The sequence below is a fragment of the Musca autumnalis genome, unplaced genomic scaffold (genome assembly GCF_047663935.1).
Source record: "Musca autumnalis isolate F117 unplaced genomic scaffold, ASM4766393v1 scaffold_2, whole genome shotgun sequence".
Taxonomy (NCBI): domain Eukaryota; kingdom Metazoa; phylum Arthropoda; class Insecta; order Diptera; family Muscidae; genus Musca; species Musca autumnalis.
The window spans coordinates 170,966,704-170,989,932 of NW_027411755.1; the positions used below are offsets into that span (position 1 = coordinate 170,966,704).

Genomic DNA, 23,229 nt, shown 5'->3' on the forward strand with positions numbered 1-23,229 from the left:
CAGCCACACAGAACCGAGTTCTCAAGATTCTAAGGGCCATATCTCTGGTTCCTGAGAAGGTATCATTTTGGAAAGTGCAAGCTATAATCTGACATACATTAAGCGGCCGCCCATAATGGGCCCATTTTCGACTTTCGAAGGTTTTATGGAAAAATCCGGGTCCAAAAATCAGTTTTTGGGTTATATCACCTGACCACGTGAAACTGTACCCATCATATGACCAATTGTTAGATAGGTATTTCCATAAGCTTTCCAATGATACCTATTTTGTACCCGGCAATCGCACACTTGTCGTGATTATCCACGTCGAAAGTTATGAAAAATTATCGGACGAAAATGTTCACATTTTTTTTTTTGCAAAGTGATTTTTAAGTCACTGTAAACAACCCAACACATGGTCATATGTCAATCTGAGTACGCTTAGGCTAAAAACTGTCAAACTTCTAAAACAAATTTGAGTGACCCTCGTATAACTCGCTGTTCTAGCTCTAGACTCACTCCTTTGACCTCCTATATGTACTGAAGTTTGCACGTTGAACACCTCTGCACGGCAGTTTTACGCTTGACTTCTGGGCTTTCCCTTCTGAATCTTTTGCAGGATATTATCATTTATTTTCTTTACAGAACCCAATTAATTTTGTAATTATAATTAGATAATATTGGCCTATAATATGTCTATAGCTGTTACACTTTTTTAAATTGTGCTCTGATTACGATTAGTGTCATATATTTTTTAGAAAAATAACGTTTTATACATACATATATATTTGTACAAGCAACTTTTATATTTCAAAAACTTCATTCGATGCCTCAACTGCAGACCCATCATGATAGAAATAATCCGCCAATGTATTTCTTAACTCCAATACACCGCCGTTCACTGAATCACCACCAAATTTAGAAATACACGGCATTGAAGGATGAAAGTGAACATTTTCAGCACTAACCCATGATGTATGTTCATCATAATTTTGTGGGATCTCAACATTTATAGTACCATTAGAATTATGCCACCGATCTCCTTCATTTTCCATTACATAATTATATAAAACAATACTAGCCAATACAATTGATTCACAATTTATGGGTGATGTGTCGAATGTGGTACGTAATACTTTCCACATTGAGGTTAGTATGAGAAATGTATTCTCCATTAGTGTGTGCCCCAGAGATAACTTATAGTTATAGAACATTTCTTTATCATCCACAGATGACATATCATAAGGTGTCATTACATTTGATTTTAGTGGAAATGTTGTATCGCCAATAAAATAGTAGGGAAAATCAATTGATGAATCTTCGTTCAAGGGAGCATTTGGTGGTAAGGGTAAAGTGCTATTCATTATCCCCTTGACAAATTTTGACTGATGGGGTTCCACTGTAAAATTAAAGAAAATGTTATTAAAAATATGTTATAATTATTTAGTGAAAATCCGAATTTACATTAAGCAATTTCAGTCTAATAAGGACTGAAATACACTTGCTGCTAGGAAAATTGCATATTGTAAACCTGGACTATACAGAATTACCTGTTACAGTAGCCGATCGAAATATATGCTTTGCATCACACGATGTCATTATAACCAAACTATTTAGATTTGTGAGGTTATATTGTTCCAATATTGTACTTCTTGGTTTCTTAATGTGAACGTGTTTGCCGGCAACAACTCCAACACTGTGGATTGTATTAAAATTTTACATTTAATATTTTTCTGATTTCTGAGTTTCTTACCAATTAGGCAATTTCCATATATTACTGAAATCCTCAGCAATTTCTAAATAATTCTCAGATGTGGGTTCTTTTAAATACAACGATCCAAGAAATCCATTTATAACTTCACATGTTTCTAATATGGCACAACGTATTGTAGTCTTGCCCAATTTATAATGTTTGGCAATCACATCCATTGGAGTACCATGGGCTAGATGTCTGAAAGTAAGATAATAGAATTACAACAAAATTGAAATCATATAATTTGGATTTATGGCAAGTTTCACTGAGACGATTCGCGGCCAATTTTAATTACTATCAAAAATATTTGATTCACTGTTTAGAGAAACAGACCACAAACAGGGATAAATCAGTCACACGATGCTGAGAAATTTGCAATCTACTGTCCAATAACATTTTTAACATGTACAGCATGTCCAAAGGAAATGTGAATTTTTATATTCTTAAAAAATGTTTACTTACATCAGTGTAAATGAAAGCTTCTCCTCGGGAAATATATTCACTTTAAGTCTGTTCAAAGCTCTAAACATGATTTTCACTAGCTTATCAAATGTGGTCCTCTTCATTCTTGTAAGCAATTGAAATTGTTCCTCATTATCAGCTTTCAATTTCAGAAAAACTCTTCTATAGAAACCTTCTTCTTGGCGATTTAAATTTTCGGCCTTAGCTCTACACGTTCTTATGCGTGGCTTTTTCTCTTTGTGTTGTTGTTCTGTTTCTTCAGTTTTATCATTTGGTGCACGTCTTTTACGACGTCGAGGTGTTTTAGTTATCCCTTGATTACAGTTTTCGTATTTTTGGTCAGTTGTATTTTCTGGGTAAATTATAAATTGATTTTCTATATGTTGATCTTCTTCTATGTGAGAATCGTGTGGATCAATTTCGTAGCCAATTTCACCATGTTCACTATATAAAACATTTCCATGTATCTCTTCTGTACTTTCGATTATATATTCTTGCCCTTCGGAACATAATTCGTATCGTAGTTCATTTGTTCCACCACCTCCTTCTTGGTATTCATATTTCGTATTTGCATCACAGCCAGTTTCTACAACAATATGTTCTCCATTTACTTCATATGATATCTCATAAGGGCAATTTTGTTCTATAATACAATTGCCAACGATCTCCTCTGTAGCTGTGGTTTCTTCCACAATGGCAGGTTTCTCTTCTTGTTGTTCTATAATACAATTGCCAACGTTCTCCTCTGTAGCTGTGGTTTCTTCCATAATGGCAGCTTTCTCTTCATGTGGGACAGTTGGTTTCTCCTCAACACAAGACATTAGATATTCTACTTCATTACATTGATTATCATCATTATCATTATGATCATCACCATGTTTATTATCAGCTAATTGTATAATATGCTCATAAAATGCATCATCTTCTTGTTGCTCTTTATCACTTGGATCTGCTTTAACATCTTGTGGTTGAGATTTTGGGCTCTTTTTAATTGAGGAGTGTTCAACTGGAACTTCCTTGGATTTTTCTTGTCGTAATGGTATTTGAGTCTTTTGGTACTTGTTTGCTTTGATTCGTTTGCAACATCTTGCTTTGATCTTTTTTGTTCTTAATCTTTTATACATCTTATAAAGTTTCATAAAATTAAGAAGAATATACATGTCATCTAGTACTTCACTCATTTTGCTTGGGTTTTTCTCAATTCTTTTACATATTTTTTATTTGTTAAATTGTTTGTAACACGATTATTTTTGTTTACAATTTAATTATTGTGTAAACACGGCTCAATAACACTCACGGCTAATTCACACGATGGCAATAAGTTAGACCTCTGTCACACAATTGTTCTGTTCCTTTACATTTGAAAATGGTAAAACCGGCAAAAGTAGTAAAAGTTGTAAACTGGACTCTAAAGTAAATGAACGGGTTTCGAGTAAAACCTGAGGATTCTTGCACGTAAAGAGACATAGCTATTATGTGTGTCCCCGTACTTTTTGTTTCTAAAAGTGGTAAAAGAGCGAACTGTGAAAATTGAGATACACACACAACTTAATTCAAAAAGTACGGGAACGGAAATTAGAAAAACGTTAAAAAACTGCAAAAAATGTCAAAGTCAGCCTATCAAAATTTGTCAAGTCTGTCGTGTAAAAAGTTTTTACGAGATGACGTCATTTCTTGCTCTCCATTTTTTCTTCAATCATATTTTTTTTTGTATGCAGGTTTGCATTTTTGTGTCAATCGTAATTTTTTACCTTTTCCACTTTATTTTCACATCCTGACAACATGTACGAGTAAACATCAAAACGGGGACCTCGAATTATTTTATTTTTGACGACACTGTGATCTTTCTAAACGCCTTTTAGGCTATACAATTATACTATGATTTTGTCCATTATTTCGATTTATTTGACATATATTGTATGAAAATGACAACAATCCACTGCACTGTGGGCCAAAGTCAAGGTTTTGAGGCAAAAAATCACTGGAGCAAGTTAGACCTTTAGATATTTATAATCAGCCTTGAAATGAATCTGCCAAGTTTGTTTGATATTGTTTCATATATGGACATTGCACTCATATGCCAAGTTTACACTTGCGCTCCAAAATCCAATGGATTTCACGAAATCCTGAAATACACCCCGGTTTTTACACTTATTTTTTGTAGATTTCAAACATATCACATCGAACATGAATTTTATTAACAAGTTGTTGTAAATTGTATTAGTAATTTTTGACAATTCGCTCCTTTTTTTAACATTACCATTAAAAAAGCACTGGAACACAATGAAAAGTAGCATTGTGACAAAGTAATTTAATATTTTTTTACATTGTTTACAAATTTTTTTTACCATCTACCTTGTTTTGTAATACGTGAAAAGTGTTGCAACATTTGGTCCTTTTTTAAGCAAAAACAGGGTTGTATATCATGTTAACTGTGATTTCGATGTTGATTTCGCTGAAATCACGAAATGAGATGATTTCATTTTTGTATGCGAAATCATGATAAATTTTGCTTGATTCCGAGCGAAATCACGAAACGCCTTCGAAATCGCGTAACGACGCCGAATGTAAACCAAACAATATATATAATTGTTGGACCAACACAAATTCTGTCCAATTATGATGAAATTTGGACAATGCTACCGAATTCTCACTATAAATAAGTTTACCAAATTGTATTGAAATCGGTTCAAAATTGAATATAGCTCCCATATATTCGCCCGATTTTAGGTAGTTGGTGCTACAATCACGCTATGTCTGCCCAATTTTGATGCAATTTGGAATGTGTGACTGAATTTGCAATAGAAAAAAGCTTGACAAATTATATAGAAATCGGTTCCGATTGGTTATAGCTCCCATATATAAATATTCGTTCGATTTGAGGTATTCGGTGCACCAAATACGCAAATGATGTCTAATTTTGATGCAAATTGGGAAATGTCGCGGAATTCGGACAATAAATAAGTTTGCCAAGTTATATCTAAATCGGTTCAGAATATATCCCCAATATACAATGTTTATGTACAGTAAATTCGGAAAAATAAGTCCGATCCGTAATAAATTCTGGCAGAAATCAGCCAAGAGTAGAGTCTGTCAATTTTTGTTATATTCGACTCAAATTGTAGGGTAATCAGCTTTAGGGCCATATAGCAAATTTCTCATTTTGTTTAATTTGCTGGATGGGCTTATTGACCTGTTTATCGATACAGAGTCGGCGGAAAAGGGAACTGATGAAGTTGTTTGGTGACAACTGAAACTATAGTATTCCCTACCCTCCGCCCGCAACTAATCAATTTCATATCCACTGTAAAACATTTTGTTGTTATTCAAATACTTGAATACAACAAAATATGGACTAAAGCTGAAATAAACACAAAGATGAAAATATATACATATAATATCAACAGACAGGTTTTGGCGGCAATATACCTAAATTTTTTAATTACGAATAAATGGTAAAAATAGACATAAGAAAAATTATGACATTTTTGACAGCTCGGCATGTCGTCGTGGGCCGTGACGGATTGTAATTTTTTGCTTTTGGAGGTTTGAAAGTGTTAAGAATATAATTCTGTTATAATTTGATTTCAATCACTGACTTGAAAAAATTACTTTTTGCCTCAAAAACCTGTCATTGACCCCATTGTGCACTGGATTAGCTGGATTAGCTGTACTGTAATTAAGGGCATTATCTCGATTTAAGTGCTTAATCCACCAAAATCCACCCTGATTTACCATACAAAATTAAATCAACTCAAAACTTGGCTTTGGCCATGTTTATATTGTAGCCTTTTGCAGGGTTAATCTTCTTAATGAGGATTTATTAGACGTATACGCAAAGGAATTGGCATTTAAAACCCAGTGGGTTTGTTAAATCCGCTTATATATAAACGCACTATAAGTTTTAAATCAAATGTTAAATCGAAATATTTTGATATACAACCCTGCTTTTTGCTTCTAAAAATGCAACTATTACAGTCTGTACCAATATTGGCAACTATGTTCATGTGTCGTTTATTTACTAGGGTTATGACTTTATGACTTTTTTTCTAAAAAATGATTTCCTGTAGCGAGAGTGAATGAACTTTTGCCTATTAATGCCAAAAATAACGTTCATTCCATTTAATTATTAAAAAGGTCACGCACAAACCACTTTGACAATTTGTTTTTTGGAAAATCCTATGAAATGGAAAAAAGATTTTTTCTTCCAAACTTTTTTTTTCCTGTTGCACGAATAAATGACATTTTGCCTATTAATGACTAAAATAATTTGTATCCATTTAAATATTGAAAAAAGTCCTGCACAAACCACTTTCAATTTATGTGATACATGCAATAAAGCTATATAGGATATAAAATGATATATGTATATGTAATAATATGACGATAAAATTGGTGAGAAACAAAAGCTTATGTCATTCTGGATATGTCGTGTGGCTTTAACGATTGTTTTGAGTTATTTATGTGCTTAAAGTGACTCCAAAATTTTTCCTCTCATCTCATCTATAAAAACTTTAAAAGCTTTTTGTGAGTGAGCTTTTTTCTATTGAATCACCTTGTAATTAAGATTTTATCTAATCTTATGCAAAAGCTCATCCAAATATGACACAGGGATATGAGGTTGTAAAAAAGTCATAACCCTATTATTTACATTAATATTAAATAATAATAAAATGGATGTAGCTTTAATTTAGTGTAAATTGTAAACAACATATTTAATAGCAATTTGTCAGATTATTTTTTGCAGTATTCCATTCCATTTTTAATTTTCAAGCAATTCTTTTTGCAAATTCGCGTATGTATGTATACGTAAACAAAAATCAGCTGAATGGCATCTTATATCATTTTAGACTAGTCTAAACAACTAGGATTTGAAACTTGGATTTAGAAATCGAGTCGATTTAAAATGACTAGTCTAAACGGGCTATAAGGTAGAAACACAATAGCTCTGTTCCTTTACGTGCAAGAATCTTCAAGTTTTACAACTTTTTACTCGAAAAGCGTTCAGACACCATACAATTCATATGGAAGCAGATTGCAACTTTTGCCGGTTTTACCATTTTCAAAAGTAAAGGAACAGACCAAATGGAATACGCCGCCTTTTTAATGCTTGGTATACATTTACGAAATCCACTCGATTTCAACTGTCAAATCCATAAGTCCCGGTCCACACTAGAGTGATTTCATTGAAAAAATTGCATGAAATTATGCGTCTCTAGATCGACTTCCATAGTAGAGTAAAATCGTAAAATTGCTGTAGTGTGGAATTCGATTTAAGAACTCCTAATTTCAGGAAATTTTTTAATGAAATTCACGCTAGTGTGGACCGGGACTAGGCTAAACGTCAAATGAAATCCAGATGAGATTTCATTTGACGTTTAAACTTTAAAACTTTATTTTGAAAATTATTGTAATATGTATATATCGTTTTAATTGTGTATAGTACTAACAAATGAAAAAAAAACGCAATGAAAAATAGCATTGCAACAAAGTCGATGGTCAGACTAGCAAGGTTTCTTGAAACAAATTTCGTTAAAGTTTCGTTAGTGTCAACACTCGTTAACGTGAAATTGCCGGTTTAACCAACTTCATGAGGATTTATTTGAGATTAGCGCTATGGAATTGGCATTTGAAACCCAAACTCACTGAGTTAATCCGGTTAAGTGTAACCGGGGTATAGAATATACTGGATTTACCAAATCCAGTCAATTTAAGTTGTCATTTCCATACAATATATGTCAAATAAATCGAGATAATGCGGTTTATCATGTTATAAGTGTATAGTCTAACTGGCGTTTGTGCAAATTACTAATTTAGTTGACAGATGTTCAATAGAACTGACAGCATAAAAAAATTGTTTGATGTAAATGCAGCTTTAGCATATGGTTTCACAAAGTTATGACCATGGTACAATAATTCATAGGTAGGCCAGGTATGAGAATCGCCAAAAAATACAACCCTGTCGCTATGGCTTAAAACGTCAAAATTGTTTTGATGAATGATAACGGATGACTTAACAAAGAAGAAGAAGAACGAAATGTTGAAATTAAAACAAAACAGAGTTGAATTTTTTGATCAATAATAAATATCAACTCTGCATAATGCGGTTTATCATGTTATAAGTGTATAGTCTAACTGGCGTTTGTGCAAATTACTAATTTAGTTGACAGATGTTCAATAGAACTGACAGCATAAAAAATTGTTTGATGTAAATGCAGCTTTAGCATATGGTTTCACAAAGTTATGACATTAAACAACGCAGCGTGTTCGTGTCTAGCCCACAATACTTGTCCAATAATTTAAATAAGACAACAGCTGGTTTATTTTGATGTAAACAAAACTTCATTGTTGTTGTGGCGTTATCTGGAAATTGACCAAGATTTAACTCCCGAAATCGAAATTCGAAAAAAAACTTCATTGAATTGGTGAAATAGCCAGCGAAAAAAATATCTAAAATTGTTGGTTTAATTTAATAATTGAGCGAAATTCAACTACCTTTTGTGTTTATTTATAAATAAGTAAAGGATGTATGACGATGCCAAACTTCTTGACTTGTTAAAAGCCAATGATGTGCTTTACAATAAAAGTCATCCTCTGGCCAAAAGTGAACATAAGAAAGTTGTTTGGGAAGAAATTGCAGATGAGATGGGCATGCCCGGTAAGTAGTCGAATCGAAACCAGCACAAAATATCGTCTGCTCCGTCGGAAAAGGTAGTAAGTCGACTTTTGGCTTAAGATGAGTTTAAGCATTAAGCTCGGATCGATACCAAGTTTTTTCCACAGGTAGGCCTCGTTACCCTGATCACAAATATATATAACATTTTTTGCGGAAGTCCATACTTCTCGAGATATGGGCCTCAGAAATTCCGAAAATTCCCTTGTTAAATGTCGGCTACTTAGAGAAAAATTTTAATTTAAAAGAAAATGTTGCTCCCGTTCCCTAGATTGGCTCCTGTCCATAGCAGAAAGTCTTAAAACCCCGGCCGAAGATCGGCTATATAAAAAAAATTATAATTTTTTCCGAGCTTAATGCTTAAACTCAACTTGCTCCGAAAATGGTAGTATGACGCGTTTTTCTATATGTTTTGCCCTTGTCGGAAAAGGTCGTAAGTCCACAGGAAACTGTATACTTTAAAAGAATACTACAGCTAATGTAGTTCAGATATTATGTTTAACGTCATCCATGGTTGGGGTACAATGTACACCTTTGGATGATATTTGGCGGAGCCTGTGGACCAAACTTTTGAACAAAAATGTGATAATTTCTATATTACAACGAAAATTTACATTCGAAATCTATTATCCCCTATAAGCGAACTGATTATGAAAGATGGATTTCTGGCCTTTTCATTAATACAAATTGGGATGCTATATGTGTTCAAATACCCCATATATTGAAACATTTGTAAAAAAAATCGAAATTTTTACTGTCGTATATCTTACTTAACTAACTGGTAATTTGTGGTTTCTCTAGGGACATTTGTTCACATAACGAGATTAGTTTGTATTCTGAATTCTAATGGACGGCTAAGATGAAGCTATAGCTATCGATATGTTGCCTTCTAATCTAAACACTTACTTTTCAATAAGACCAAAGCTTCGTTATGCATAACATCTGGTATTTCCATTGATTTGTAGCATATTTAAGAAAGTGGAAGTGGTCGGGTTTTAGACTAAACTATGTACCCAGGATCGGGGAAACGGACACGTTCGTAAGTTTTACATATATAGCACATTTAAAAAAATAGGGCGCTCCGAAATTCAACAAAATATATAGCCTACTTCCACCAAGGGACATCCCTCTTCATAATCTGAAAATTACATGGAATAAGTACACAGAGTCGGAGATTCAACAACTGTTGCCTCGCATATTAATTTTCTGACTGATACTTTCATAACTTTTGCAAAAAAGCGTTTTTTAAAAAAATAGGTCCTGCTTCTGCCCTCGCTCCCTCCGGAATTCAGAAATATATGAAGCCTATTTTCACCTCGGTTGTTCCTTGAAATTTTCAAAAAAAATCGGTCCAGCCGGTTTTGAGTCTATGCGGAACATACACACATTGTCTTTTATATGTAAGATTTCACCCAAAAGTTTTGGTCCATTAAACCCGCTAATAATTATCTCATCACCATGTTAAATTGCAAGCTTATTCTTCGCTTAAACTCAAATCATTATTAAAATTTCGCTGGGATCGGAATATTAATGCGATATACAGGATAGCTACAAAGACAGGTAAAAATTGTGGGTTTGGTCCATTTCACACCTTTCGATCATAACCAACATCTAACGGGGTCACTTCTGGTCGGAAGCCGACCTCTCCACAAAATTTCTTGACGATCGGTCCAAAATTGAGGCCTGGAGTTTTAATACAATTGTTAATGGATGGAGGGACACACATAGCTTAATCGCTTTATCTCGTCAAGATATGAAAAAATGGCAAGGGGAGGGGTCTACGACGAATACTTCTCGATGTTACACGAATATTGGACAAAACAAACTTATAATACCCTTTCCACATTGTTTTGTAAAGTATAAAGATTTTATTTTAAAAACGTCCGTAAATTGTAGGAAAATGTCGTAAGTCCTTACAAAAATACAAAACTGTACAAGGAAAAGGTCGTAAGTAAAGACATCCAATTATCTCCCAAACGCGACGGAATTTTATCAAACATAGCCAGGTATTGACGCGGAATAAATAGACGAAGAATACTGTCTTTACCATCATAAAAAAATCTTTAATACAGAAAGCACTGGAATGTTTTTTTTTTTTCCTCCTGAAAAATTTATTTAGATAGTCTTACGACCTTTTCCAACGGAGCAGACGATATGTTAACTAAACACAAGCTTACGCCCTTTTACTAGCACAGTTGATCGTGTCATAAAACGATATCGGGCGTTGCGTGATCGATTTGTAAGATATAAGCGTTCAATACTTACAAAAGGTCCGGAAAATAATTACGATCATGCTATAATGGAGAAAATGGAATTCTTAACACCATTTATATTTATAAAGTAAGTAAAGTATTGTTTACGAGAATATGTTCAATACACTGATAAACAAATTATCATTCCAATTACAGATCAAATGGTGGCAAAATAACTTGGGAAGGTTCTGAGGTTAATTTATGTATATCATCCGAACCTTATAAAATGTCGGTTGCTGCATCTACAGTAGATGATGAAATATCCGATGAAGATAATTACAGTTATAATCGTCGAACACGTCGATCAAAACGTAAACAGAAAGCAAATTCTCCATTTGATAGTCACGATGATGAGGATGTGGAGTATATTCCGCATGCAAAGAACCCAAAAATAAAAAATGAAGAAACTACAAAAACTAACAAAACTATTAGACGTCCTCCAAAACAAAAGTTCAATGAATCGACCGTGCTCAATAAGACAACAAAAATTGAATCATCTGATGATATTGATTATAATGAAGATTCAGATGATGCTTTCTGTGATGCTGTTAAAAGTTTTACCGCTATCTGTAAAACTGGTGATAAGTTAAAAGAGAATAAAGCATTACATGGATTCTGTCAAATGATTATAGCAACTATATCGGAGATGAGTATACCAAAACAATCGAAGGCAATGACATTGGTAACACAGGCAGTAATGGAAATGAAAATGGAGGATGAACTTTGATAGTGGACTTAATATTATAATGGAATTATTAGCAATTAATCTTTATGTTTTAAGAAATAAAATATAAGCCCTGAATTAAAATTATTTATCTCTTTTAAACAATTCTACGCTAAAAAGTTTTGTTTATACATAACTTTGAGAAATTCATCAAATCTTGGGGAAGTTTTCAGAAAGAAATGCCCTATTGGGAATCATTCCCGGATTCGACGAGAAACAAGAGTGACAAACAATCCCACGGCAGCGGAACCATAGTGTTTCGGCCAGCGGCTGCCAACCCAGCATCTCAAACCTATACTTCTACGTAGGTTTTTATGCTGCTACATCAACATAAATTGGGAGAAGAAAATATTTTAAGGATCTGTATACTCACCAGTGAACGAAACGGTTTTGTCATTTAATATTGGATAAGCTATCTTTATACAGGAAATGGAAAGAATGATAATAACAAAGCAAGAAAAAAATAGTCTTTCCTATGTACGGAAGATTCAATACCAAAATGAATATTCCTTTCCATCTCACTGGAAGAATGCCGTACAAGTAACAAGGAAGATTTCGAGAAAACGAAAAACTCTAAAAATCTTCATCATCCTTTTACTTTCGTGACAGGCAGAAAACACTGGATTCATAGCTCGAAACCAAACAGCAAAAAATATAGTGGACCTTAGACCCTCTTTACCCCATAAAGCAAGTTAGTGAGAAGTTCTTATTAAATATTTACAATGGACTTTAAAATCAAAGTATACTGTTAAATGTAATGAAAACAAAGCGTTTTATTAAATATAAGGCATTACTTACTGCCGAAATTGTATAAAATCATATATCCAAGTATAACTCAGCATGCTCACGATAGTGCAACTTGATGTATACAAACTGTAAATGTGTATCCAAAACTATTTGTACTTTATATTTATTCGTTTATTCTAAAAGAATATTGCTTAGTGCTATTCATAAGATCTTGCAAGAACTCTATTCTTCTGGTTCCATTTTAATCTGTAACACTGCCTCAGTTACCCGCAACATTGCTTTTGTCTGTTTAGTTTCACTCATATCGGCCAAAGTAGATATAATCATTTGACGAAAACCATGTAGGGCACCATCCTTTTGTCGTTCTTCTTTTGTTTTGCATAGACGATGGAAACTTTGAATTGCCTCACTAAATTCTTGATCAAGTTTTCTAAAATTGCTATCACTTGATTTCTTTTTGTGTGAATGAGATGTTTTGCTATCAAATTTTCTTTTAAGGCGACAAGATGAGTTATTACTAATGGTTTTTGTTTTATTGACTTCGTATGATTTTCCGGGCATTGAAAGTGGAATATCGATGGCTGTCTCTGATTCATCTTCACATTGTAATGGATCCATTGAATCTTCGTCATCATGATCATTTTGTTGAAGTTGTTCGTTTTGTTCTGGGGTGCTACTTTGAGGTCTGGTTCTGTAAGAAATAGACAACTTTAATGCTTCTATTATGGTTTGTCTTAATTTGTAGTATTTACGTACGTATTTTCATAGTTGGAACTTGATTCAACATCACTTTGTACTCTGGTAAATTGTTTACGTCTCATTCTGGAATATAAGAGGTTGGTTAGGAATTAAAGTGTTTACGTACATCATATGGAATATCTAAAATAGGCTTACTTTCTGCTAAATATGTGAGGGTTGAGAAATTCCATTTTGTCCATTACTGGAAGATAACATCTTGACTCACCAGTGGTCTCCATCACTCGTTTGTGTCGCGTATAACGATCTCGCAGATTATGATAACGTCTTGTTATAAAGTCGACATCTAGATGGGAATAATTAAGATACAAACAATTTAAAAACAAATTTATAAACTATTGGAAATCAATATATTAAGATGTAGTTTCAATACAATGAACAAAATATGAACAAGCAAGGTGCTGTATTTAACACACAAGTCATTAAAACCAAACATAGTTTTAAGGGTTCTGTATAACACTGTTCAAAATTTTGCATGTATATGTTGAAAAAGGAAAAGACTCAATAAATTTGAATTGAATTGGAAATCAATTGAAATGTTTAATACTATTCACGAACCTGGTATATTCAATTCTTCAGCTATTTCAGCAAATGCTTCCTCCTTCTTGTTAAAATCCTTGTAATGAGGATGGAATCTGTTGTAGATCACATCTCGTTCCTCTACCAGTTTCATTAATTTTTCATCATCCATAACGGAATTTAGTCACTTTACTCTAGATTTTGAATTGGAAACGTAATGAAATGCGCCAATTTCTTTTTAATATTTTACAAACAACGTCAGACTAATCAATTTTCACGTATTTTTTCGCTACTTAATTTGACAGAAACGAGACGATACGTATTTTTCGTGTGTATTTGTGGGAATCAGCTGTGTGGTTACGCGTTGATACGTTTTTATTGTTGCTTACAACGTCGTTCACATTTACGTGTACAGTACAGTGCACAACACGACGCTTTACGATTTCAATACGCTCCCTATAACACAGTTGTGTGTGATTAGGCAACGTGTGGTAGAAAATAGGTGTGTACGATAACTTTCCCAGCAATAATTACTCAGTCAGTTCCAGCAACCTCTCTCAGTGAATTTTACTCTCTCAAGCAAGAAAAATTGCAGAAAGTTATCGAACAGCATTTTGCAAAAACTTGCAAAAAAGTCAGCTGTTTCCGAAAATGTATGAAATTTGTTTTTGTTTCTTTTGATATTTTAAACCAAACGGAACAAAAACATAAATTTTAAAATTGCACTTTACTTATTTAATGCTTTAATCCATCCACAACGCTTTAGAATCTAAAAAAAATGTGCAATCGTGAAATTTTCTTGGTCGAAAATCTTAACGTTTCGATTTGTTTACATTGAACATGTGATTAAAAGTCAGCTGATCAGACTTGCAAATTTTTGCGGGACAAATTTTCCCAGCAAAAATTTGCAAGTTCTCAGTCACAAAACTCTCCAAAAATCTCTCCAAACTCGCTCTCTTTTGCTGGATAATTTTGTTATGTCTTGTGCCAGACTATGAAAATTTTCATGAAAATGTTTTGAGCTTATGGGTAAGAAGGGAGAAAGGGAGCTCCTTCATCTCCGCTCTCTCCTAAAAGCTAAAAAATTTTCATGTGTTATTTTCAGTGTCTGACACAAGAGTATCAAACAGCATTCAGCAATAATTTGTACGAATTTGTACAAATTATTGGGTTATCGTACACACCTATGCTCTGTTCCAGAACCTGCAAGAAGCTACTACTTTTTACTACGATAACAATTTTTCCTTTACGTTATCGAAAAAAATAGTTAAAATTAGTAGATTCTTGCAGTACTGGAACAGACCACTAATTTGTCCACCAATAAAGGAAGCAAACACGTTGTATTTTATTAAAAATAAAAAAGAAAATGAAACAAAAAAGTATTTTTCCACTTTGTAAATTTGTTCTCCATAAAACAATACAATTAGAATACGTTTTTTCCACAATAAAATTGTTTTTAATTTTCGCAAACATAAATCAACAAAAAACTAAAAACAGATGATTGACTGTTTTCAGGAAGAAGAAGAGTGCAAGTGCTTGCTAGAAGAAATTTGTCCAGCAAGAATTTGCAAGCTCTCAGTGAAAGAACTGTCAAAATGTCTCTCTCGAATCGCTCTTTTGCTGGTTTTTGGTGTTAACAGACGACTTCCAGCAACAATTGGTACAAATTGTTGCAAATTTTAGGGTAACCAGACAGAGCTAAACATAGAACAAGGTCAAAGAAGCAAAAAAGGAACAACGAATTATTAGAACTCTTCGAGATGCAAGCAATCCAGCAATCCCCTTGAGGTGCCGGAATGTTTATAAGTATATTAATAAAAAACTACGAATACTGTTTATGCTAATTGATTTCCAGACTTCAAAACTATTATAGAGTAAATAAACCAGCATTTAGATACTTGTTGGAAACCTTAACTTCCAACATTCAAGGTAATATATACTTCATACATTTACAGTAATTTGCCAAGCAACTGACGAAACGGAAGTCAGCCTAATTTCATAATATATGGTAACATGGGGCGCCTTCGCCATGTTTTTGTTCAAAATGTTCTCATACCGACACCGTTAAAGTTTTTTCAAATATTATTTTTGGTACAAATATTAGCATATCTTGACTATAAGTTTTGATATATAAATGGTTATAATTTTGTTTTTAAAATATTATTTTTGAGAATTTACAAAATGTGAAAAAAGTGGCGAAGCCTCCCCACCCATGGGGCAGCTTCGCCATATATATTGAACATTCTCAAACGGACTCTAAAACTGTAATTTACCTTACTTATATCTTAAATATCAACATTATGCAAAAAAGGAACATGTTTTCTATTGAATAATCAAAAATTATTTTAAAATTCACAAAAAGTAACCGATCTTAGCGGTTAATTGAAGTAGGTGCCTTAAATTAAGTTACAAAAATCATAATATAAGTAAAACAAGATACGTTTAGGATAATATTTGATTTTAACTTCATATTATAGTGTGGTATATCTATGGTATAAATAATTTAAGTTGAACATGACAAATTTCGAACATTAACCCACCACGCCACTATCATGGCGTAGGCGCCCCATCCCTTACATCTTTCATAATATTAATATATTGACATTTGCAATTGTTTTGTTCATGCGAATTATTAGGATTTATATTCTTCTGTAGTTGTCTTCTAACGGTATAAAATGTGTTTTTGATATCACAAAAGGTAAAGGATATATCACAAAAAATACCCACCATAATTATTTTTCCCAATACCCTGAAAACACAAAACCGCGTGCATCCGCTATCATACCTATGACACAACTGCCAACTTTTGAGAGATGATAGATCTTCATTAAACTCACAATTTTGCTTTTAACGGATTTTCTCTAGCACTTATATTTTGCGAGAAAATCGGCGCTGGCGAAGCCGCCCCAGTGGCGAAGGCGCCCCATGTTACCATATATACATACAGTAATATACATATATATCTATATATATATATATATATAAATGGTGTAAAAAATGTATAGTAATTCATAAAATGAGAACGGCTAGGCCGATTTCTGTAAAATTTTTTGTCAGTTACTCGTATTTTCGAGGAGAAGGTCTTTACAGAAGAAAATTTTGGAAAATCTCTCTGGAAAAGTCGGAAAATTGGAAAAATCGAAAATTGAGTTTTTGTATGAAATTTTATTCCTTAATAGTTCGCCGGGCCCGCTAGTATACAATTAAATTAATAGCTGAACGTTCATAACACTGATATTGAACGAATTTGATAAAATTTTATGTCGTTTCACTCAATTTAATTGTATGATTTTCTCATCTGGAAACGCGAAACAAATTTCCTTTACCGACCCTTCGTAGAAAAAAATCCTTTAAATCTCAAGTCTCCTAAGCAGGCGGTTTCGTGGTTTCTTGGAATATTCTGGAAGTTTTGACCAACAATGTATCATATATCCGCTTTAGACCATAATTAAAGCGTGAGTCAGTAAAACTATGTACCAAAATTGTGGCATGAATACAGCTGGATTCTTGCCTGGGAAGCATCTTAAAACTGTAACTAGGATTAGAGCATAAACTTTAGTTAAAAACGAAACAAACATTATCTTAAAAGTCCATTTTATTTATATTAAGTTACACTAATGTTTACCTAACACTAAATAATAAAATCGTGAAATATATCAATTCATTTCAAACCCGTTGGGACATTCTTACAGAATAGCTCAAACATTCTTAAATATTAAATAGTTCACGTCTAAAATGTATCATATTTGATATATGTACATATGTAAGTAGTAGAATCAGATTCAATCTTCTTCCTCCATTCGAATACGCATTACCAATTCCGTTACGCGCATCATAGCTTTGGTCTGTTTACTAGCACTCATTCCGGCAATTGTTGCCATAATCATTTGTCCAAAACCATGTAAAGCCTCGTTTTCTTGTCTTTCTTCGCGGGCTTTACACATTTTCTTGAATGTGCTTAGGGCTTCGCGAAAAGCTTCATCAGCCTCTGTGTTGCTGTTATAGTTACTGTGGGTATTTGTCGGGCTGTCGCGGCTAGTCATTGGTGTGCTATTGTTAGCTTTTCGCTTAACACCAGAAGTTTGGGGATTGTTTGGCCGCTCCGGAGATGATGAATATGGCATTTCTATGTACGTATCAGCTTCATCGGGAACTGGTGATATGGAAGATACTATTACTTGACTGGTAGATGCGTTATTAGTTTCCTCTTTTGCCGGAGCTGTCCATGTAATTTTTTCACCATTTGAACTGAAATCAAATTACACCATTAGAGATACTATATGGAATATAAATATTTATAATTTTACCTCTTAACAAAAACATGCGGTGTCAAGAATTCCATTCTATCAACAATTGGCGAACGATATTTATTTTCCGAACCAGTCAACATCTCCACACGTTTGTAGCGTACAAAACGATCTCTTAGCACACGATAGCGTTTAACCAAGTCATCCACTGTAAACAAAACATTGAATAGGCATGTTTCCATTGTCCATAATTAAGAAATAGTAGACGTTCTTACCTGGTGCACCCATTTCAGCGGCAATTTTATTCCAAACTCTTCTCTTTCGTTCATAGCTGTGATTGTATGGATGTGCCTTGTTGTAGATAATATCATTGGCCTCAACCAATTCCAACAACTTGTCGTCACTCATGCCACCATCGAAAAACATTGTTGTTTTTCCAATTTAATTGTTTATTATGAAACTTCAATTAACGTTATTTTACTTCCTTACAAGAAGTTATTGCAAGGCGCCAAAACCAATGTATCCTAGAACGGACGTTTTTACTAACCACGAATTTGGTTTGGTACAGTTAATAATTAATTTGTGTATAAAAATTCAGAAACTGACGCTACGCTACGTCGGTCTAATTCGTCTTTGAGATACACACGATGTGAATAATCGTTTCATAATCGATTGATATTTGCCTCACGACATATACGTCACGAGAATGGGTAATTGACAATCGCCGTAAAGCGTATAGCGTATACACATGAGCGTAAGGCCACATTTACATCAAGAGTGTTGTAATAAAATGCATATTTATATGGTGTTCCCGTACTTTTTTAATGATAAAAGTAGTAAAAGAGCGAACTGTGAAGAATGAGATACACACAAATCATTATTCAAAAAGTACGGGAACGGAAAAATGGAAAAACGTCAAAAAACTGGAACAAATTTCCAAGTCGGTCCACCAGCCAATCAGAAGGCGGCAACCATTTTACTATTTTTTTACTCGCCCAAATTTGTCGTGTAAAAAGTTTTTAAAGAGAGCGTCATTCAGCGTTCCCGAACTATTTCAAAAAACTTGTGTGTGAGAACAAATTTTTTGCAGTTCTCTCTTTTACGAGTTTTACCATTAAAAAGTACGGGAACGAACCTTAAATCTTTTCCGGCAAACTTCTTCTTTGCCAAATCAGCTGACTTCTTGCAAGTGATTGTAAATTGTTGTTCGATAACATTCTGCAAATATTTAGCTTAGAGAGAGTAAAATTCTTTGAGAGAAGTTACTGAGAACTTGCTGAGTACCTGCAAGTACTTTTTACTTGCGAAGTTATCGAACAGCACTGCTGGGTTAACCTTCTTTATGAAGATTTATTTGAAATATAAGCAATGGAATTGACATTAGAAATCCAGTGGGTTTTTTAAATCCGGTTATATGTAAACGTATTATAAGAGTATTTTCTCAATAAAAAACCAAGGGATTGGCGGAGCAAGTTGAGTTTAAGCATTAAGCTCGGATAAAATTATATTTTTTTCTGTATAGCTGGCCTTCGGCCGGGTATTTAAGACTTTCTGCTATGGACAGGAGCCAATCTAGGGAACGGGAACAACATTTTCTTTTAAATTAAAATTTTCTCTAAGTAGCCGACATTTAACAAGGGAATTTTCCGAACTTCGGAGGCCCATATCTCGGGAAGTATGGACTTCCGCAAAAAATGTTATATTTGTGATCAGGGTAACGAGACCTGCCTGTGGAAAAAATTTGGTCCCGATCCGAGCTTAATGCTTAAACTCATCTTAAGGGGGATTGGCATATAAGAATACACCTATATTACGCTCCAAAATTTTTGGCACTTTTAAAAGAAGGCCCGATTTTAGAGAAAAAAGTTATTTTATAGAAAATGCTTAGAAATTCTCAAAAATATCATTTTCATGTACAATTTTAAGTTTTTTTGCAAAAAAATTTCGGCGCTAAGTGGGCTAAAATGCGTATGTAAATAAGGCTTATGCTAAGTTTACATTTACGAAATCCACTCGATTTCAACTGTCAATTCCATTGCTCAAACGTCAAATGAAATCTCATCTGGATTTCATTTGACGTTTAACCTATGGATTTGACAGTTGAAATCGAGTGGATTTCGTAAATGTAAACCAAGCATAAATTAGGTTTGCTTAAAAAGGCTGCGATGCGTCGCACGTTATACGTTACGCTTGTAAGTTCATTTTTAATTGTCAGTGTGTTATTAATCCATGTGATATTATCGATTTTCTTTTGTGCCCTTATTCTAGTTGCTGTTTCCTTATCTTCATATCTTTGTTTGGAAAATAAAGTTTATGAAAAAAATATTAACCCCAGCTAAGAACAAAACAATTTTATAACACTAGGACAATCATTAGCCGCCTCCACATTGATTTAAAAAAAAAACAAAACAAAATGAATTGGCCTCATGGCGTACAATTACAGATCATCCAACAACAATTAAACCAGGAAATTTGGAATATGCCTTCACCACCGTATCAAAAACGTGTAACAGATGCAATTGTTGTGGAAGAAAGTGATGATGAAGATGATGAAGGACAAAGAACATTGTTTGTGGCCAATTTGGACGAGAAAGTCACAGAAGAGTTGCTGTATGAAGTGTTTTTACAAGCTGGACCCATAGAAAGAGCAAGAATACCAAAAGACAACAATGGACGCCAAAGAACATTTGGTTTCGTTACTTATACCTCCAAGTGTACGGCTCCCTATGCTATGCATTTGTATCAGGGACTAACGCTGTATCGTAAGTCTTTGACCATAAAATATAAAGGACGTGCTGTACCGCCACCATTGAAAACACCTAACCTGGGGGGTAGTGGTAACAACAACAGCGGCGGAAATAACCCTGGCAAAAACAGTCGTAACAGTTATGACAATTCTGCCCTAAGGAGCGGTAATTTTTCATCATATAATGATAATTCACGTATGATGGATAGCAATACCTCTCCCTCTGGTTCTTCTAGGCATCAGGAACGTGGTGGTATATCAAAACATGCCTCGAATCAAATGAGACCGCACTCAAATTCAAGTCCATATCAACGTAATTCAAACAATAATTGGAGACAAAATAATAACCACAATAACAATAGCAACCAGAAAAATGGAAATAATAGATATTCCGATTCAAATAACAGTAATAATAATAATCATAACAATAACAACAATAAGAATGGCAATAATCGTAGTGGTGGAAAATATCGTAGATAACAGTTTGGCAGCATAAAATTATTTCATTCTTCTATATTAGAGCAGAAATTATTGTCCATGTTATATTGTATCAAATTTTATCGAGAATGTACTTTAATATAAGGGTTTCCTTTAAAATATAACATACTTTTAATTTCTGAACGTAGTCAGGCAAGGGTGTTATGAACTCAGTTGCTCCCAAGGAGTTCATTATAACCCTGATAAAATCAAATAATGTGTTACTATGTAAAATTGCATTTCTATAATACAAAAATACTTGTATAAAATTTGTTTAAATTTTGATTTCAATTATACATAATAATACATTGTAATCTTGTTTATTATGATTTTTTTTTGTATTAATTTCTAAGCAGTCTATGGATCCATTTACTTAACTATGAAACATTTCAAATTAATTATCAGTTGTTTTGCCACTATAAATCTTGCATGTGTACACTAAGGCTGACTTCCAAAACTAAAAAAAGCTCTGTTCTGATCAGTTTCATGCTATTAAAAACTTTCCTTATTGACGTCTATTTTGCGACAATGTTTCACATTCTTTTTGTATCACTGCGATATGGATGCTTGGACATGACATCGACAAAGCAATAGATGTTTTTGGAATTCAGTCTAAGATATAACTTTTTGTTCTCAATAATATACTCACAGACACAGACCATATTATTGCTGCCAAAATCTTTAATGTTAGTTTGTTCGTTTGTAAGGCGTTAGATATATACCATCACTCGAACATCATGATTTATATTAATATTTAAATTTAAGTATTTATATATATATATTTAATTTGTATTTTATTGTTTAAATACTTAGTTTTTAATTTGTAAACAATAATATGAACATTATGATAGAGAACATAATTGATGAGGCATTTTTATTTAAAGGTTTATTTTTTTTTTTGTTTTGGTTTTTGTTACATTAATTTTGAGACGAGAAAATTCAGTCTAGGAACATCATGACGAAAACATATCAAAACGGTGTAGATGTTTATATGATTTCCCCGCCAATGAAATTTGCATGCCCAAAGTAGTAGCGTTGGACAAGGCAATAATTAGTTAAAAAAAACAACGAAACTGTTGTTTTATAATTAGCCTTTTTTGTTTTCTTTAGAGTTTTACTACATTAAACCCCATTATTACATATCTTCTTTTGTTATAGTTTGGATTTACCGAACAGATTTATAGCGTTCCGGTTAACTTAAAGTTAAAAGTGATGATTGAATTCCAAGAGGGAGCTTCTCGCTATTAACTTTCAATTAATTTCCCCCGCCGGGGATAACAATCTTGGCGCGATGCGGGGGCTTGACGCCACAATCTGCTCATTCAATTTCCTTAGTGTTGAACTGGGGGTTGTGACTGACCAAAGGTTATCCACTCCTTGTCGAAGACCTACACAATACACTGAAATCCTACAGTGTACTTTTGGGGTGAGTGACATATATTTGGTACTGATCTCCTACCAAAATAATTCGAGATCCCCTAACACCGGGGTGTTAAGCGACCACGTGCCTATCGGTGTTCAAGGTTTGCAGTCAGGGTACCGACTGTATTATAACGGAGCCTCGTTGATACCTGGGCACCTCAACGAGTAGCAGGCTTAGTTGTCAAGTTCCAATCATGGTAGTGGAGGGCTATGCCATGGTTGTACTCAGTTCCCCCATCTAAAAATCTTTCTATGGATGATAACACTAAAAATAAAACAACAAAAACCCAAACCCCTTTGATAACGACCCCTGCTATGACCACGGACACTGCTGCACCTAGTGCAATTAACTTAAATTTGGGCGGGGACGACTGTTCCACACCGACCCTGGACAGAGTTAGCGACTCAATAAACTCGCAGAGCAGGGAATTGCTCAATCTCCTGAGGGAAAGTGCGTCCCTTCACTTGAGTC

The 23,229-nt window shown here is 33.8% G+C and overlaps 5 protein-coding genes across 6 annotated transcripts; 2 read left to right on the forward strand and 3 right to left on the reverse strand.

Annotated features, from left to right (window-relative positions):
- Positions 1-742: 742 nt before the first annotated feature.
- On the reverse strand, positions 743-3,513 carry LOC141394847 (uncharacterized). Its single transcript, XM_073969863.1, has 4 exons — positions 2,195-3,513; positions 1,733-1,930; positions 1,530-1,675; positions 743-1,378 (listed from the first exon to the last, which is right to left on the reverse strand). The coding sequence occupies exons 1-4, from the start codon at positions 3,373-3,375 to the stop codon at positions 783-785; spliced, it is 2,121 nt and encodes a 706-aa protein (XP_073825964.1). The 5' UTR covers positions 3,376-3,513; the 3' UTR covers positions 743-782.
- Positions 3,514-8,538: 5,025 nt separating this feature from the next.
- Positions 8,539-11,927, forward strand: LOC141393177 (uncharacterized). The gene is made up of 3 exons (XM_073966131.1): positions 8,539-8,852; positions 11,063-11,207; positions 11,276-11,927. Exons 1-3 carry the CDS (start codon positions 8,720-8,722, stop codon positions 11,844-11,846), a joined length of 849 nt encoding a protein of 282 aa, XP_073822232.1. The 5' UTR covers positions 8,539-8,719; the 3' UTR covers positions 11,847-11,927.
- A 664-nt stretch (positions 11,928-12,591) lies between these two features.
- On the reverse strand, positions 12,592-14,201 carry LOC141393178 (uncharacterized). Its single transcript, XM_073966132.1, has 4 exons — positions 13,905-14,201; positions 13,485-13,632; positions 13,347-13,412; positions 12,592-13,281 (listed from the first exon to the last, which is right to left on the reverse strand). Exons 1-4 carry the CDS (start codon positions 14,035-14,037, stop codon positions 12,813-12,815), a joined length of 816 nt encoding a protein of 271 aa, XP_073822233.1. The 5' UTR covers positions 14,038-14,201; the 3' UTR covers positions 12,592-12,812.
- A 3,241-nt stretch (positions 14,202-17,442) lies between these two features.
- LOC141393179 (uncharacterized) lies at positions 17,443-18,763 on the reverse strand. Its single transcript, XM_073966133.1, has 3 exons — positions 18,388-18,763; positions 18,173-18,320; positions 17,443-18,113 (listed from the first exon to the last, which is right to left on the reverse strand). The coding sequence occupies exons 1-3, from the start codon at positions 18,536-18,538 to the stop codon at positions 17,648-17,650; spliced, it is 765 nt and encodes a 254-aa protein (XP_073822234.1). The 5' UTR covers positions 18,539-18,763; the 3' UTR covers positions 17,443-17,647.
- A 1,617-nt stretch (positions 18,764-20,380) lies between these two features.
- LOC141393180 (uncharacterized) lies at positions 20,381-22,185 on the forward strand. 2 transcript variants are annotated; one of them, XM_073966135.1, is made up of 2 exons: positions 20,381-21,024; positions 21,095-21,232. In XM_073966135.1, the coding sequence occupies exons 1-2, from the start codon at positions 20,526-20,528 to the stop codon at positions 21,139-21,141; spliced, it is 546 nt and encodes a 181-aa protein (XP_073822236.1). In that variant the 5' UTR covers positions 20,381-20,525; the 3' UTR covers positions 21,142-21,232. The 2 variants fall into 2 exon arrangements, with proteins under 2 accessions (XP_073822236.1, XP_073822235.1); XM_073966134.1 differs by having other exon boundaries at positions 20,381-22,185.
- The last annotated feature ends 1,044 nt before the right edge of the window (positions 22,186-23,229 follow it).

Coding starts and splice junctions, on each gene's coding strand:
- LOC141394847 (XM_073969863.1), bottom strand. CDS start 3,375: ATGAGTGAAGTACTAGATGACATGTATATTCTTCTTAATTTTATGAAA. Junction 1,931..2,194: donor AAGCTTTCATTTACACTGAT/GTAAGTAAACAT, acceptor TCTTACTTTCAG/ACATCTAGCCCATGGTACTC. Junction 1,676..1,732: donor ATATGGAAATTGCCTAATTG/GTAAGAAACTCA, acceptor TACAATCCACAG/TGTTGGAGTTGTTGCCGGCA.
- LOC141393178 (XM_073966132.1), bottom strand. CDS start 14,037: ATGGATGATGAAAAATTAATGAAACTGGTAGAGGAACGAGATGTGATC. Junction 13,413..13,484: donor CCTCACATATTTAGCAGAAA/GTAAGCCTATTT, acceptor CTTATATTCCAG/AATGAGACGTAAACAATTTA. Junction 13,282..13,346: donor AGTTCCAACTATGAAAATAC/GTACGTAAATAC, acceptor TATTTCTTACAG/AACCAGACCTCAAAGTAGCA.
- LOC141393177 (XM_073966131.1), top strand. CDS start 8,720: ATGTATGACGATGCCAAACTTCTTGACTTGTTAAAAGCCAATGATGTG. Junction 8,853..11,062: donor AGATGAGATGGGCATGCCCG/GTAAGTAGTCGA, acceptor TTACTAGCACAG/TTGATCGTGTCATAAAACGA. Junction 11,208..11,275: donor ACACCATTTATATTTATAAA/GTAAGTAAAGTA, acceptor TTCCAATTACAG/ATCAAATGGTGGCAAAATAA.
- LOC141393179 (XM_073966133.1), bottom strand. CDS start 18,538: ATGTTTTTCGATGGTGGCATGAGTGACGACAAGTTGTTGGAATTGGTT. Junction 18,321..18,387: donor CGCTGAAATGGGTGCACCAG/GTAAGAACGTCT, acceptor TTTTGTTTACAG/TGGATGACTTGGTTAAACGC. Junction 18,114..18,172: donor CCGCATGTTTTTGTTAAGAG/GTAAAATTATAA, acceptor ATTTGATTTCAG/TTCAAATGGTGAAAAAATTA.
- LOC141393180 (XM_073966134.1), top strand. CDS start 20,526: ATGAATTGGCCTCATGGCGTACAATTACAGATCATCCAACAACAATTA.